The sequence below is a fragment of the Lactuca saligna genome, chromosome 5 (genome assembly GCF_052625555.1).
Source record: "Lactuca saligna cultivar CGN05327 chromosome 5, ASM5262555v1, whole genome shotgun sequence".
Lineage (NCBI taxonomy): Eukaryota > Viridiplantae > Streptophyta > Magnoliopsida > Asterales > Asteraceae > Lactuca > Lactuca saligna.
This window is the reverse complement of record NC_136421.1, coordinates 217,753,227-217,771,050: the sequence shown is the minus strand read 5'-3', so window position 1 is coordinate 217,771,050 and position 17,824 is coordinate 217,753,227. Positions and strand designations below refer to the sequence as shown.

The 17,824-nt window shown below is 34.5% G+C and overlaps 1 protein-coding gene across 1 annotated transcript; it reads right to left on the bottom strand.

The window, feature by feature from the left end:
- Positions 1–5,088: 5,088 nt before the first annotated feature.
- On the bottom strand, positions 5,089–6,487 carry LOC145044917 (protein BIG GRAIN 1-like B). The gene has a single exon (XM_078993273.1). The coding sequence runs from the start codon at positions 6,287–6,289 to the stop codon at positions 5,162–5,164; it is 1,128 nt and encodes a 375-aa protein (XP_078849399.1). The 5' UTR covers positions 6,290–6,487; the 3' UTR covers positions 5,089–5,161.
- Between the last annotated feature and the right edge of the window lie 11,337 nt (positions 6,488–17,824).

Genomic DNA, 17,824 nt, shown 5'->3' with positions numbered 1-17,824 from the left:
CTTCCGGTGCCGTGCCGGTTTTGCCGTAAAACTTCGGCGGGCCATAACTTCTTCGTTATAACTCGGATTTCGGCGTTCTTTATATGTACGGAAACCTTGTGACATATTCTAAAACTTGGTTAAGACTATTCATTCTAAATAATCTTTTGTCAAAAAGTCATTTTTGACCCCTATTGCCTCTAAATTGACTAGCCCGGATCTGCGGGCGTTACAGATTGGTACTTAGAAAGTTTAAAAAGGGTTGAAGAATTACGTTAAGTGATGGTCCTATTTATACTATCCTTAGACCAATCACAAAAAAATACACTTGTACTAAAAGTAAACTACAGATCAACCACCTGAAATATCATTGTGGTTGACCTTGTCTCTTACATGCGTTACATTTAATAAGACAAAATACAAACTAACAAAAAGTACTAATCTCATATCACTCAGTCTTCAATTAAGTTCGAAATCTCTAACAGCTCGAAAGTCAACTACTTCAGATCTACAATCATCTTGAAATCTAGATAAATTGGATTATCTAAGGATCGCTTGTCTTGCACTAACAATTATAATTAAAGTAGTGTCTGAATATAAGTCTTTTATCTCCTTTTATGCTCTTGTTTTTCATCGTTGAATAATTTCAAGCGTGAAAGAAAGCTTGGTTAAGATTCAACGAAGTATTTCCTTACTTGCTTTATATTTATTTAGTGATGTTATTCTTATATCTCCGTATAATCTGTTCGTAAGTTCTACATCTTAATTTATTGTTGAGATACTTAAAGATCCACGAGATTAACTTATTCCAGAACATAATTTTGTCATTAGAAGTTCTTTTCTCAACAACTAAAAATTTAAACCATAAAACTTCTTATATCTAAAGACCAGATTATTATAATTTGCTTATCGGATATTTTGTTACATGTTCATAGTATTTATAGCACAATATGAACAAAAATAAAGAGCCAAACATGTATTTCTAGTAAGATAACAATTGAAGAAGCCTTGTGAAATCTTGACAGTCCATTCATGATTTCCATTGAACCTTAATGACACTGGTGCATTACACCAACCGAACACCATTTCCTCCAATACATGTCCATGCTCTAGTAACAAACACGCCACAAATAATTTCTCATTTTTTCCATTAAAGTTGGTAAGAGTGTTCAATGAAATATTGATACACAAACCTATTCACACTCATGTTCTTCATGTATGGTGCAAAGTTGAAGGAAAACAAGGAGTGTGCAGTGAGCCAGTAATACATAAACGTAGCCAAAACAATTGAGAATCACACAGACACAAGCAAGTTAACATAAAAATATGTACGTGAAAGTTAACATAAACCTAACCAAAACAATTGATACTCACATATAGAAGCATTACTGATTACATATACATACATGTCCACATATAACATAGAATAATAAGATTACACATACATACATGTCCACATATAACATAGAAGAATAATATCCAATATCAGTTCTATAATAATGTCCTATAACTTTCCTTCATAATGTCCTATAACTTTCCTTCAATTTACAATAAACTAAATAACAATTACAAAGAAGAAACAAAGATTAAACTCAATTCAAAGAGATGCTAACCTTGATATTGACTTGAGCCTAATTTTATAAAAATTGACTGTGAATCAAAGCCTGAATCAGAGTAATAATCCAAATCACAAATCAACTTAGAAAGGGAGAGACATATTAAAGGATGCAGGGAAGGAGGAGAGGCAATGTTAGTGGGTACGAAGGCGTTGGATGGGGACAATGAAGGAGTTGGTGAGAGGAGGCAAGAGTGGTGCAGATATTGGTTTGCAAGCAGGGTCGATCATCAGAGACACGCAACAAAATTCTATACTTTAATGCACTAAAAAGTAGTACAAGGCAAGAAGGGTCGATCATCAGAGACACGCGACAAAATTCTATACCTTTTTGCACAAGGTATTTTAGACACAAAAAAGGGGGTGTTGTTTTTGCAAACATTAAATAATAAAAATAAAAATCTACTTTGAGAATAGATAGAAAATGAATTAAATTTGTATACAATTTGCTGGAATGGTTCTAGTTCTAGTTCTAAATGTTGTTGTTCAACTTGATTATGACTTGATGTAATTCATGATTGCTATTCTAAGTTGGCAATGAAAGATATTAACACGCTCTAATACCTCTTGCTTGCCAAATTATCTAAGAAAAACAAGCTCTTTGACTAGACCTAACCTTACTAATTTAATCAAAACAAGCTCATAGATTGTATTGAAAAATTGCATTAAGTTTTGTACAAGCTTCCCAACAATGTTCATTTCTTCTTATACGCTCGAGAGTGTGGAAACATGTGATATATGTTTTAAAATAAGAAAACTTATTGTTGTTACTAATTATTAACTTAATAGAATGATTAGATGCCCTAGAAGTTAATTAACTACACAAAAATTCAATTCATAGAAGTGGCTAATCAAACACAAGTCAAATTCTAAGGTTCTAGTTTAAACAAAAACATAATCACTAGAATAGAATCAAAAATCAAACATCAAATCATATGCTTCAAGTCAAACAATCAACATGTTTTGAACAAGAACTAGAAATTAGGGTTTTTTAGCCATACATGGCTAAGAACAAATCAAACAAGAATAAAGATGGAATTGAAATGTTTAATTCTTACAAAAAGAAATCAAAAGTGTTTGCAATGATTAGTAGCCTTCAAGAATTCCCAAAATCGCTAAAAGTTGCTCCAAAAACCGTCTCTATGTAAAAATGGCAACTTCCCTATCTTATTAACTGCTCATGATTTGCTCACGTGCCTAACTCTAGGCCATGCGTTTTCAGCATGGTCATGTCTTTTTCCTATGTGTTTTTAGCATAGCCATGTGTCTTAACCATGTGTTTTTGGCACGACTCGTTCTTTTTGCTAAAAGTCCAGTAAATCTTCCAAGTTGGCTCCTTCTTCAGTCTAGCTTCACCGAGTCATGCTATTCAAAAATAAGATGAAAAACGACAAACATGAATCGTGTCGGTGTGACACGAATCGTGTTTCAAACATAGCCATTTGCTATGATGATATCCAACGACTTGGGTTATGTCTTCATGTTTTCTTCTATGGCATGACCGGTCCATCTTCTCTTCGTACTCCAATGCTTCATGCTCTATGTTCTATGCTCCAAGCTCCATGATCCATGATGCCTACAAAATAAATCAAAAAAATAGTAAAGTACTACGCATTCTTAATAAAATATGCAATTACCCAAATAATTAACTAAATGCAAGAAGTATGAAGTAGAATGCTATGAAATGATGAAAATAAACATTTAAAATAGATGCATAAAATACACTTATCACCTAGTGAAAAAATAAATCAAACATGCCCTTAATAATTTTACATCGAACCTAAAAGGTTAATCTCTTAATATTTTGGATCCAAATCCAATCAATTAGGTTAAATGAAAGATCATACTAAATTTCTAAAATTAGCACCCTTCACCTACCACTTTTTTATTTATCTTAAGTTGACTTTCTAATACACTATTCTCTTCCCCTTATTCCCTTGCATATCAAAATTTCTCACAAATAAGTCTACATCCGTTAATTTATTCAACTGTCATTACTTGATTTTTAACCAAAACTTGACATAGTTTATCATTAAACTAATAATCAACTTTTTTTAATTAGTTATTTTAAATCGACTAACATTGAAAATTTATAAACACTAATTTCTTTCATTTAGTTTTTTTCAATTTATTTCTCTTAGAAATTCACATAAGGATCAAACACTAACCACATAATAAGTTTGTACTTTATGAAATGAATTAATAAATAAAAAAAACTAATCATCATCAAAGTAAATAGAATGAGATGCATTGGTTACAACCCATTGTTCAAAGAATCCAATATTCATGTCCATGTGCTTAGTTTAGCAGTAAAATGTAATAAACCTTTAAGAATGTATAATGTTCAAACATGAGTATTTCATTCCTTTCTCTAGGAATGGCTGATGTCGATGGTGGTCTTTACTGTTTACCTAAATATTCAATATTGATGAGATACATATATATGTTTTGGGATATAAAAAAACACAAAAGTAACTTTGTACTTTATAGAATGGTGGATTTGATTTGACAATTTAAAGATATATAATGTTAAAAAGTATGAAGTAAAGAATGGGGCATGGAAAAACAAAAGAAAGAGTTGATTAATGTGTGTGTGTGTGTTATATTGATGCACCATGAGTGCAAAAGTTGGGAAAATCTACTTTAGAATTGATTAGGTGCAAAAGTAGAGTTTTGCATGTGCGCCATCATGCACCCTTATGCTTTATTTTGACTTGTGCAAGATTCTTCATTGGACCCTTGTCCTTAATTCCAAAATAAATGGACCTTTTTTTCCATATGTATTATGTATTATTCTCAATCTTAAAAGTTAAATCCTTTCCAAATAAAGTTCAATATTACTTTGTACATTTCAAAATACCCCTTTTTATCATCCACCCATCCACCAACCTTCACCACCCTCCACAAAATAAAGATCTTTTTACACGCTTAAAAAAAATATTCATTATAAGAAAATTTATCTGTCTATTTCCGTCAAAGTTGACGGATAAGGATTCTAAGTGGAGAATATAATTTTTCGATCAAGTTAGAAGCCGTTATAGTTGGACGACTCTTAAAAGAAGATGCTTAATATGTGTAGATTGCATTGGTCATAGTCGAATGATATGTATATCTATTACTTTTAATTATAACTTTAACTTATGAAAAACAAAATTTCGATTTCCATATCAAAGTTGATATACATATCATATAATAACTTCATATTTTTATAAAATTTATGGTGGCTATATATGTAATAAACAATTGTTGCTTAAAATCAAAATCAACCATTAGGTTAACATATAAAAGTAATTATTATGGTTGTAATTAAATAATGGATAAACAATAAAAATACACGTCCTCTATATTCATTCGACACGTAAATAGTAATTATATATTTAAAATAATTTGGCGCACGGGGTATTATTTTACCCTGGAACTTTTGACGCCATGGAATCAAAAAAAAAAAAAAAAAAAAAAAAAAAAAAAAAAAACTCAAACGCAAAGCCAAAAGATGAAAGAAAATCACACAACAAACGAATTTTATTAATGAAATTTGAAAATGAAAGATCAAAAAAGTAACAATATTTAGATCCTAATTTTTCTTAAATCTGTGGTTTCAAACACTGGAAGTTCTTGTCCATAAGCACAAGTTCCTACACCATCAACAATCTCGAGTTCAAACAGATCATCTTCGTCTTCGTCGTCATCTTCAACATTAACCACAAAGTTTTTGTAATTATTCACGTAATTCTTCTCTGTGAACCATCGTCTCTGATCATACTTTGGGAATGGCATTAACTTTGGATCATGGTGATCGATAGATTTTCTATCGAGAATCACGGTGTCGTTTTCAGGAAAGAATCGAACTGACCTTTTTATGCCGGTATTATTATGCTGTTTTTTGCTTATACATGACCTAGAAAACGAAGAGCAGGTAGTCGCTGTATCCTGTTTAATGGAACGTGATTTCTTCAAGGTCCTGAAATTCTGCATTGTTTCTTCGATTTTGGATTTCTTTGAAGAAGATGAAGGAGAAGAAGAAGAAGAAGAAGCGAAGAGTGAGTAGAGAAATGTCGAAATCCTTTTTCCTGGTGAGATCGGTTGCTTCACCTTTTTCAGATCGCCATAGATCTTCATAGCTCTCAGCTTCGTTAACTTCATGAATTTTCCTTCACGTTTCGTGGAAATCGTCGGTTTTTGAGAATCATCGAGAAAAACTGCCTCCGCTGCTTTGCGAGATATCGTGAAGGAGTTCGGTAACGATCTGTAAGTTGACGGAGTCTCTGGTTCGGACGACGCCGATGAAGTGGTGAACGTCGTCGTACTTGAATCCGAACTGAAATTTCTACAACTCTTCCTGGAAACATAACTGCTACGTTTATCATTGTTGTTGTAAGTCTCCATCCATTGATCGATCATCATCGCTCTTCGGAGACTCGGAATCTGTACTTCTTCTCCGTTTATCAAATGCGTTTGCGGAAAACGAATCTTGTTGTTCCGTTTTGGCTCAGAAGCGAAAAACATAAGGTCGTGATCATCAACTTGTTGATTTTGCTGCATCTGGTGTAAGTTATCATCGTGTAATCCTCCTCCGACGTCGTTTGTTTCATCGATGGAGCGGAGAATGGAGTCGAGGAGTGAGGATGAGAACGATGGAGTTTTCCTCCGATGCGGTGGCGGTTGATACCGGGGACTCCTCTCCGCCATGATCATCTGCTAATTCAACAGGTTTTGCTCCGTTTCTTTGATGATTTGACGTAATAAAGTGCGTAAAAACACAAATGAGAAAGAAGATTTGAAGAACAGGTGAATCGAAGAAAAGAGAGAAAGAGAGAGCTGATTGATGCTTTAATGGAGGGCAAAAGAGAGAGAAAAGCCAAATAGCGCGGCTTCGATTTTGGGGTGAGTGAGAGAGGGAGGGAAATATATAGTGAAGTCGAGAGTGCAGACAATTACTGACGTGGGGTGGGAGTGATATCTGTGCAACATAAAAATTCAAAATTGTTGAGACAAAAACTGCTGTCACCATTTAATTCAAGAATCTACTGTTTTGCTTATTCTTTATTGTTTTTCTTTTTTAGAACAAAATTGTACTTCTTCCTTACAAAGTACAGGGAGTAATTCATGCCTCTAACTTAAAAAATTATGAAAACTTAATCTGTTTTAGGATGGTAACGAAGTTTAAAATCTCATTACAAAAACACAATTAACTTTTTTTATGTGGTTGGTCTGTGTGGAAGTTTCACAATGAGTTGGTGTTTGATGTTTGGTGATAAAATCCAGATAAAAGATCGTTTATTTGATAGCATTGTAGATTTATTGTTTCCGAGGTTAGTAAATGCTAAGGTAAATGGATCAATTCGATCCAAAATCTTTTTTTTTTTTTTTTTTTTTTTTTTTTTTTTTTTTTTTTTTTTGGTGAGGGGGGGTCGGGGGGATAAGAGGGGGTCATGGCCTCCATGCTTTATATATATATATATATATATATATATATATATATATATATATATATATATATATATATATATATATATATATATATATATATATATATATATATATATATATATATATATATATATATATATATATATATATATATATATATATATATATATATATATATATATATATGAGATTAACAATTATTTATATTAGTTTTTTTGTTGAGTAAATTACACGAATGGTCCCTATGGTTTGGGTTAATTTGCATGCTTGGTCCCTAACTTATTTTTTTAACTCGGAAGGTCCCTATGGTTTGTTTTTGTTACGCGTTTGATCCCTACTGTTTATTTTTGTTACGTGTTTGGTCCCTGTATTATCTAAAATGACTATTATTTAAAAAGGAAAAAATGATGGGGTAGGTGAGGTAAGGTGAGAGGGTGGGATTAGGGGTGTGTTTATTTAAATAAATTAAAAAAATCAAGGGCATAATAGTCTTTTTAGGTAAGATAGGGACCAAGCGCGTAACAAAAACAAACAGTAAGGACCTTCCGAGTTAAAAAAATAAGTTAGGGACCAAACGCGCAAATTACCCTAAACCATAGGGACCATTCGTGTAATTTACTCTTTTTTGTTTGGATTTCGATATACCATACATATTTGAATCAAATAAAATTTGTAAATAAAGTTTTGTTTTGAAGTTTTGATTTCGGCCCATAGCTATGATGCTTGTGTTTTACCTGTGATCCTAGTTCAAAAAAAAAATATCACTACAATTTATAAAATATTAAATTGTATCATTAGTATTATCATGTGTTGTATTTTTTTTAGCCTAAAAAGAAGATGGTTACAAAGAGGTAGTCGTAGAAGAGTAACAAAGTTTCAATATTGTTTAAAAATCTTCATTGAAGTTATTAAATTTGTTAACAAAAACATTGTTTTACATTGACCTCTCTCTCTCTCTCTCTCTCTCTCTCTCTCTCTCTCTCTCTCTCTCTCTCTCTCTCTCCGATTTGTCGATTTTAGCCTACACGCTTTTGCTAATTGGCACATCTTGGTTGTTTTTTCGCTCAATACTAGCAAAGAAAACGGAAATAACACAATCGTACGTCCTTGTAATCAATAGCGATCTTACATTTAGATTAAGGGTGTCTAGTGATATCCATAGTTTTGGAAATATTGGCACATCTTAGCTGACTTTGACTTCATTTCTTTCATCAATCGATTCTCTTGAAGGAGTCGGTTGTTGATTATGGTCCGATCCTTTTTCGAATCTTTCATTTGTGGTTTGATATGGAGGGATTTCATCAAGTGATGGTGGATACTATTAGATAATAGATTTCTTTTATTACTCAAAAGACAATTACATATGAATGTATAGAGAATATCTAAAACTTAATGGCTAAACCCTAAGGGGCGTGGTCCTATACTGAAATCACTAACATCCCCCCCCCCCCCCCCCCCAACAATTTAATTAGGAGGAGATAAATAAATAAAAACATTAAAAAAAACGTTGATGTAGAGAGAAGTAGTGGCGGTGATAGATCTCAGACTATGACGACTAACAGTTATTGCTTGTTGGAGTAGAAGAGAGAAGAAGCGGTTGCCAGACGGTTTTATTGTAAAAGAAGAAGAGAGAGACGGAGGTTGTGACAACGATCATGGCCCCGAAGACAGAGGAATCTGGAGAAAGGCATCGAGAGATAAAGAAGGATCGAGTTGCGGTAGACAGAGCCAACTCCGACGACATCGGTGATGTGTAATTTATGTACTACCTAGTTTTAAACTTATAATCCTAACCTACTTAACTAACTAATTGTACTTAGGTAGTGTACCTAATCCAATTTATAGAATAGTTTAGGTAAGCTAGGTATCGAACTCAGGGAACTGATTTAGCTAATAAAATAATTACAAAAAATTAACCTAAAAACAAATTGAATAGTATAACATACGAAGATCTTTTATCCATACCGAATCCAAGATTGGATTCCCGGACCAATCAAAAATTCCTTTATTTATCCTTCTTTTCTGTTCTTTCTTTTCTATAACCTACCCTAGGTCTTCCGTATAGAACCATCAAATGAAGTATCCTCGTCCGTTTCCATTAACTACAAAACGCCAACAAAAAATACAAGCGAAGTGGAAAAAGAGAAGAATTAGGTTGTAAATTTGAATGATCCAATTTTATTTGGAAGACAAAGAAGTATGAGAAAGAGGAGTCGCGGGAGAAAAGATGGAATATTCTATTAACTTCGATTTTGCAAGTTCAGATTGACCTTAAACTCAATACTCAACTAAAATAAACGACTATAAACAAGATTAAGAAGACACTTTCGTTTAGCTTAGAATCCCCATTTTTCCTATGTGTAGTTTCTTATTATGGGTTTATTCAGTTGGTTACCAATTTAGATGTAATTAACAGTCTTGTTTCGATCTCCTAATATTTCATCAGTTCATGAACTACTATGTAATGATCATACACAAGCAGACACAGAATCGATTATTAATGATAATTGAGCTATGTAAGATATATCTAGATAATCATCTACGATCAAGACAAATTACTAAACACAATTATGATCAAATTAATGTTGTCCAACACAGTTAAAGTTGTTACATCTATTACTTAATCTAAGATGTGATTAATCCTAGTTCTAGCAATTTAATGATCATAAACTACTAGGTAAATAGGTTCATGCAATTCAAATGGTCATTAAACGACACTTAACTTGAATCAAAGCAATAAAGATGCAAACTTTAACATGCTAGGTAATGATAATCAAACACAAGCATTAACGAACTTCATAAAATCCAAACATAAGGTTGAAACAAACACATACTATTAGGGTTCATCTACATTAAACGAAAGCTTAATGATTAGCTGTTAACAACAGAAAACAAGCACACAAAAACATAAGCATTCGACATTGTTAAATCAATGTAAACCAAATGTGATGTGTAACCTTCAATCTTCAATCTCCAATTGTTCTCTCCTCCAAAGGGTTGTTTTCGCTCTTCTCAAGACTCTAAAATTGACTATCTCCCCAGAAAATCAGATCCAATGTCCTTAAAGTCTATATGTGGAGGAGTATTTATAGTTTCTATAAAATCGTGTCTGGCATTGTGAGCATTTAGGTCTCATGTCATGATATCAAATCAATACGTGTTTGGCAAGGAAGCTGCATTCCACGTAGTTATCTTCTGGAATAACCCTCCTCACGACATGAGGTATAATGCTCACATCGTGAGCTCAGTTATAATTCATATCATCGAGATTTTTCCTCTCGCTACACCATGGGACTCTGAAGCCACGTTGTAGGACTCATATTTTCAAGGCTTTTCTTCCTTTTAAGCTTCATTAAGCGCCCATCTTCAGCTCCAGTCCTTCCAAGTTCTAGTATTTGTGGTTTTTGGTCCTTTTTCTTCAAGAGTGTCTTCTTTGGCTGCAAAATATAATTTAACTCAATAAGTACCAAATATATTTGCAAATAACCAACATATAGCTTAAAGTGTATTATATTAATGCCTAAATATATGTATAATTATAGTAATATCAAAATACCCAAACTTGTCTTTTGCTCGCCCTCTAGAAAAACTGGATTTATTATCATACCATCACATTAAAACCCTAGCTACCAACATCACGCAAGACAATCCATTCCTATCTTCTGCATTAAATCAAGACCGCAATGCATGTATTTATATCTAATTTTTCCTAAGAACTTCCATTATCATAAATACTTATGATCTTCATAAACACTTCCCCACTTCTTTCGAACAACATTCATTTTATATATCCCTCTGAATCCATCCCCATAAAACTTTCTTAACCTCAATGTATGTTTGATTAAGCTCCCAAACATACTTATGATAAAATAACCTAGAAAGAAAAATTACAAATATAATAACTTAACAATTTTGCCATATTCTTGAGTCTTCAACTTTTGAATGTATCGAAATTTTCTTCATATTTATTGATCTTTATAGCTTTGTAGATTCTTATGCTCTTAAACTTTTGCAACTTTTTTTTTTCTATTTTTGCCTTTTTTCACTTTTGTTACTCAGAACTAAAAATCCTAAGATAAACATATGCTTGAGCAAGGGAACTTAACTTCAATCTTTATTGGTTAAATGTATTAGTCAAAGGCGCAATGACTACATAAGCTTTCGTGGATACATTTCAAGTACACGATGATAAACATATTATGTCCCTCAAACTAAGCAAGTTTGTGTTTTTGTTCCATGTTTTCACTAGGACAAAGAATCCACAAATACACTACAACATATGTTGGCTCAAATAAATATTGAAACTCACATCGTATCGTCCCACACAACACTAGCAACCAAGATCTCAACCACAACAATACAACAATTTTTTTTAACTAGATTCAATTTAAGATTATTATTTCAAATCTTTTTAATAAACTTTTCTTTAAAAATCCTAGTTATTTTTTAATCATTTGTATCAGTATGCTTGCATTCCTAAATTCAACCCCCTATCCCATGCTTAAATGATACAATTCCCCATTGCATGCTTAAACAATTATTGAACATAAAGTAAAAATAAGAAATTAGACAGACTCCCCTGAGATAGTAGTGGCGAGATCGAATTCTTGAAAGTGTGTGCAAATCTTGAACATCTTGAATTCATACTAGAACTGGACTTGGGCAGCTACTCATAAATTCGCTGAATAAAAGTGTGAACCAAAAACTCACATCTTCAAAAAGTGTGGTGCAAGAAACTGTAAAGTAATGTATCGTAATATTGGAAAGCATACGCTATATTATGGTCGAAAGAAAGAGCATAAACACGATTATCTGATTCCTCATGTCGTGAGTGTAGAGAGCCACGACGTGAGTTTGTAATAAATGTCTGAATCGTGATTAAACCTTGCTCACGACGTGAAGTATAAAACTCACGTCGTGAGAACTCGGCTACAACTGATTGCAATTATTCTTCTATTTCTGTATGTGTGAAACTCAATTGTCTTCTTAAATTTTTAAAGCATATTTTGTTGGATTATGTGTCTAAGCCCATAACTATAGATGGTATGTACTTGACCCGATTGTAGCTTGGTCCTTTTGGATTGCCTTCACCAGAGCAATTTGATAGGCTTGACTTTTTGAGAATAGGTTATTTGTGGTTTATTAATATATTATAAGTGTAATATATTAATTGAGAAATCATATTATTTAATTAGTATTGATAAAGAATTAATTTGGAATTAATTTAGTGATCAAAAGAGTCTGATTAAATATATATGGACTGATTATGCAAATCAGTAATACTTATAGTTGGGCTAATGATCCATGGTTGGTTAGTGTGGGCTAAACATATGTGATAGTCCATAAAGTTTTAACCCATGTAACCTATGAGATATGAAGAGTCATGTGAATTAGGGTTTGCATGGATGTAACCCAAGACTTTCCCACACTATAAAAGGAACATCATAGTCACCAAAATCGGCCCCCAAGCATTCCCAAGAAGAGTCATAACCAATTTTGAGCTACCTAGCCACTTCTCATAAGCCTCATTTTGCACTTGGTGTTTGTGACACATTAAAGGCATCACATTTGAGGTGTTAAAGCTTTTGAAGTCCAAGAACTCTAAGCTACACTAAGAGGTATTTATCTACTTTGATTTTATGTTGTATATCTCAAAGTTTTGTATTTTAGTTTAGGCTTTATGCTTTGGAAACAATATTACATGTATAATAGAGAAAACTTAGATCCAAAGCATCTAGGGTTGCATGTGCTCCATAGGGGTGTTATAGTGCTTAAAACCCAATAGTGGTATCAGAGCTTAGGGTAGTTTTCAATTATATTGTTGCATTGTTCAATGTTAAAAGTAGAAGCAAACTGAAAAAAGCTTTCTGCCAGACTGAACTCGCTGAGTCTATAGATGAACTCGACGAAACCAAAGCCTGGCTCGACGAGTTGCACTGTCTGATGACATATTTTCGGGGTTTTTTTTTTTTTTGGCCTGTATTGGATTAGGATCACCACTACAAATTGTTTTGTATCATAAAATCTATTTTTTTTTTTTCTGATTTTGTAGTGGTCATACTCATCCAATCAAAAGATATTTGTCAAAATTTTAAGATAATTGTTGGTTTATATGATAAACAAAGTTACTTGTAAATTGATGATTTGATATTATCTTGCTTTATGAGTTTAGTTAGATCAATCATGAATAATATAATAATTTTATTTGTTGGAATTGATCTAAATGTTTAATGAGTTCCATAACTTGTCCTCAAGTTATGGAACATGAAAAGTCTCATACATTAAAATAACACTAAACTCATAAGTTATGGAAATGAAGAGTTTCAAAACTTGCCCTCAAGTTTTGGAATTTGTAAAGTCTCACTAGTGAAACATTTAATTCCAAACCCTAGAGTTTTAAAAGTTAAAATTCAATCCTTATACTATTATAATATTAAAAGTTAATACTTATATATATATATATATATATATATATATATATATATATATATATATATATATATTGTAACATCCCGTTTAAAATACAATAATTAAATAATAAACTTGGGACCCTAAGAAGTAATTTTATTATTATTTGTATATTATTGTAGCCCAAAAATCAAATAATAATTACCGGGATGTTAGTTTCAGGAGTTAAAGTGTAAGTTGGGACTTATTTTGTATGGATTTTAGAAGGGTAGGGTGTAATGGGTAACTTTTGGACTCATTCTGGAAGGATTTATGGGAATTGGGTATAAAGGGTAAATTACGGACTTCATTTGAAATTTTTTTTGTAGAGGAGAGGCCATTTTGTAACATTTTGACTTGAGTTGTAAGAAAAGAAGAGAATGAGGGACTATTAGTGTCATTTTGGACCAAAGTTTGGATGTATCGGTATATAATTGTCCACCTTGTAACCATAACCCTAATCGGATGATTAGCCACCACCTTATGCCTCCCTTCACACCAGCCGCCACCCATCCCTCACCCACCTCCAGCGCCGCCTCCGTAACACTCAAGTGAACCACCGAATGACTGTCATCACAACTCCAACGATGGGATTGAAGCTCGACATTTGTGGCTATGTTGTTGTTTTCTCAATCGCCATCGACGATGACAAAGCCGGAAGTCACACCGTTGAGGACCGCCACTATTTCATCCACTGTCGGCGAAGAACGAGGATTGATGAGAAGGATTGTCGTGGCCGTTAGGAGAAGTCGGAGGATCTGGAATGTGTCCGTCATCGTCGTGAAGCCTCCGCTCGTTATCTGCCACCCCAAGGAGGCTGTCTTGGTGTGTTTTAGCCCGTGTGTCACAAGCATGGGGGTGTTTTAGGTTGCTGATTGTGATATAATGCACGACGGATAGGAAAAGACTCGAAGAAAAACCACCATGGCTGCCGACCATGGTGGCTGCCGCCTTCTTGTGTAACCATTGTCGTCGTACGCCACCAGGTGGGTGGCTGGACTCGTTTACAAACAAAATAGTGTGTGTGTATGTGGTTATCTTGGTCGGATTTAAGGAGAAAAGCCACCACCACCACCGTGAGGTGGTGGCTGCCACCTCCAACCACCATTTACAGCCATAGGGCGGCTGTGTGTGTATGTGTGTGTTTAACTTAGCTCAAATAGTGTGTGTGCTATTTGAGATTTGCATTGTAAAACTATAATAGGGTAAGAATAATCAAAGAAAACTCAAAAAACCACCATCGTAGGGTGGTGGTTGCCGTCACCAGCCGCCGTGATGCGCGGCGGTGTGCTTAGTTTGCGTTTTGACTCGTTTGGGATGCTTGGACAGAATGGGCCTGATGAAACCCTAGTAGGCCCAATGAAACCTTGATGGGCCCAATGAAACCCTAATAGGCCAAATGAATCCCAAATTGACCGAAAATCCCAATCATGTTACTAATGGGCTAGAATTGGGTTGGAAACCCTTTTGGCATAAAACACTAATTTTGGAGATTAATCGGGACATGCACGAGAATTATTTAGTAAACTTAAAATACTAATTAATAATCATTGGAAAATTAACCTAAGGCAATATTGGAGTTAATGGATTAAGTCCCTAATGGGTTAAGTAAGAAACACTTAACCCTAATCGTCATTTCATGTGGAAACCCTAGTTTCACTTGTGCCTTAAGTTGGGGCTTCCTATTAGGCTTTGGTGATTGAACTATTGATGGGATATCCAAGAACAAGTAAATGGACCAAAATAATTGGATGAGTGTTAGGGTAAGGTCCATGTGAAGGGCTTGGGCACAATTTGGAAGATTGGGAGACAGGTGGGCCATAACTAGACCTTTATGATTATGTGATATTGGGCCATGGGAATAGCAAGAGTTTGGACTAGATAATTGGATGAGCCTTAAGGAAAGACCATGTAGAGGTCTGGGCCCAATTTGGAAAATCGGGCCATATGTTGGGCCTTGTACCATTACTTGACTATTGGGCCTTTGGAGTGTGAGTTGGACCTTGGGCTTGAAACCCAATTATTAATTGGGTATTGTTTGATGTTGGCAGTTCGGGAATCTGTCAACCAACAATTGGAGTTTCATCCGCGGACTTCAACAGTGTCAGGTGAGTTATCATCACTATGCTAAGGGGTCTAAGGCACCAAGGCCAGCCCATTGCATTGATATCCTAACAGTTGATGACGTGTTAAGTATGAGATAGTTATACATGCTAGTTTGCTATGCTAGTTAAGTTGATCTGTAGGACTACCTGTGTTACCATTTGATTATCTGTATGTGCAATTAGTTGTATATGTACACACGTTGTATGGACAGGGTTGAGGTTGCGATGTCTTGTACAGTGACCAACAAACCCTAGAGTATGCTAGATATGAGTTGAGGGCCGGGAAGGCATACCAGACACTAAGGACTCATTAGCATACCAGACACAAGCTAAGGACTAAGTGGTATGCCAAACTCGTATTGAAGGCAGATCAGTTATGTTTCAGTCTTAGGATTGCAAGGAGGCAAGCCATTCATTAGTTATGGGCTTGAAAGCAAACCAAACTTATGTTGTGGGCTCAAAGGCAAGCTAGATGCGAGTTGTGGGCCCGAAAGGCAAGCCAGACTCACACTGTAGGACCAGGGGTAATATAGTTTGTAGAGCTGTGGACCCGTTACATGTTGTTATTATGTGTATTATTGTTATGTATTAGTATTTTGGGGGAACTCACCAAGTTTTGGGCTTATAGTTTCAGGTCCCTCAAATGACCGTGGGAAGGCAAGGGCGTGATCGTACAACTCCTCACATTTTATGACTATGTTTCTGGGATACTCTGATATAGAACTGTTTTGAAAACAAATTGGTAATACCTATTGATTTCTAAATTTTATAATTTTTATGGGTGTTACAAGTTGGTATCAGAACCCTGGTTTGAGTGAATTTGATAAATACTTGTGTGAATCCAGTCTCAAACTAGGATCTGAAAATCTTTGCAAAATGTTTTTGAAAAAGAAATTATAATAAAAGATTTGGGTTAAAGGCATGGGCTCGATCTCTTCTCATGTTCTTGTTTGATTGTTGGCTTGGGATCGAGAACATTTATGTATTAGTATGTATGTTGAGCAAGGCTCGATGTGTAGGTAACGCCTGATGACTATATCGTATGCTATTATCTTTGTGATTATCGTATGTGTTGGTAGGATTATGTGTTTGTATGTTGCGCGGGGCACGTTATGTGAGTGTGGGAGGGGCTCATATATCAGTGAGCGGGGCCTGTATCTTAGTGGGTGGGGCCCGTTATGTAAGTGTGGGCTAACCCTATATCTCAACGGGTGGGGCTCGATATGCGAGTGTGGGTGGGGCTCGTATCTCATTGTGGTGGGGACCATTATGTGCTTAGTTAGTATGGTATGAGGTATCTTGGGGAAATCTCTAAGCTTTGTGCTTATAGTTTTTAGTTTATGTTTCAGGTACTTCGGTTTTCAAATGGAAGAGCTCGGGATGGTTGCGGGGCGCACACTACATATTTCCGCATTCTGTAATTTGCTCTGTTTTGTTGATGTCTTGCTAAATCTTGATTACCATGGTTTTATGGAAATGATATGTTTTAGCGATTTATTTATTTAAAAACGAAAATTTTATGTCATTATTTTTGGGACGTTACAATCACACTGTGGGGCATAGTATATTGGCATTAGTTCTTATGAAGATAACCCATTATGCTGTGGAAATTAATCCACCGCGTCATGGTGCTGGTTTGACAACAATCTTTAGCTGATTTCATTCTAGCCTTGGGACAATTTTTCTTCAATCTTTAATCGTTTATAACTTCTTCGTTACTGTCCCATTTTCGATGTTAAATCCACAGGAAGGCGGGAACATACTATACACATCTATTAAGTCATATCTTAATGACTTAATACGGGTCTTAATCTATTAAGTTACCAACTTGGCCTAAAAAGCATAAAATTTCTATTTTACCCTTTTGACCAAAATACATATTCTCATGCATTATTTCTCTTAAAATTACTCATCTAACATCTTCTAAGTGACTTAAACTCTTATTGACTATTATTTTGAAGTCACAACATCATAATCTCATAATTGACCATTTGGCCATTTTGGTCAATAGCTGACTAAAAGTCAACTTCTCTAAATTCATGTTCTTAAATATAGAAAGATAGGGAGAGAGAGAGAGTGAGTGAGAGAGAGAAAGAGATAACAAGCGATAGAGGCGCCTGCAGGTCAAAGGTTGCCCGACGAAGAAGGTACCATCAAAAGGAGGAAACAATAAGATCGAAAGAGGCTGACTTGGAAAAAAAATCCAAAGAAGAAGAAGCCAACCGCGGAGATGGGTTGTCCGAGGAAG

Coding starts and splice junctions, on each gene's coding strand:
- LOC145044917 (XM_078993273.1), bottom strand. CDS start 6,289: ATGATCATGGCGGAGAGGAGTCCCCGGTATCAACCGCCACCGCATCGG.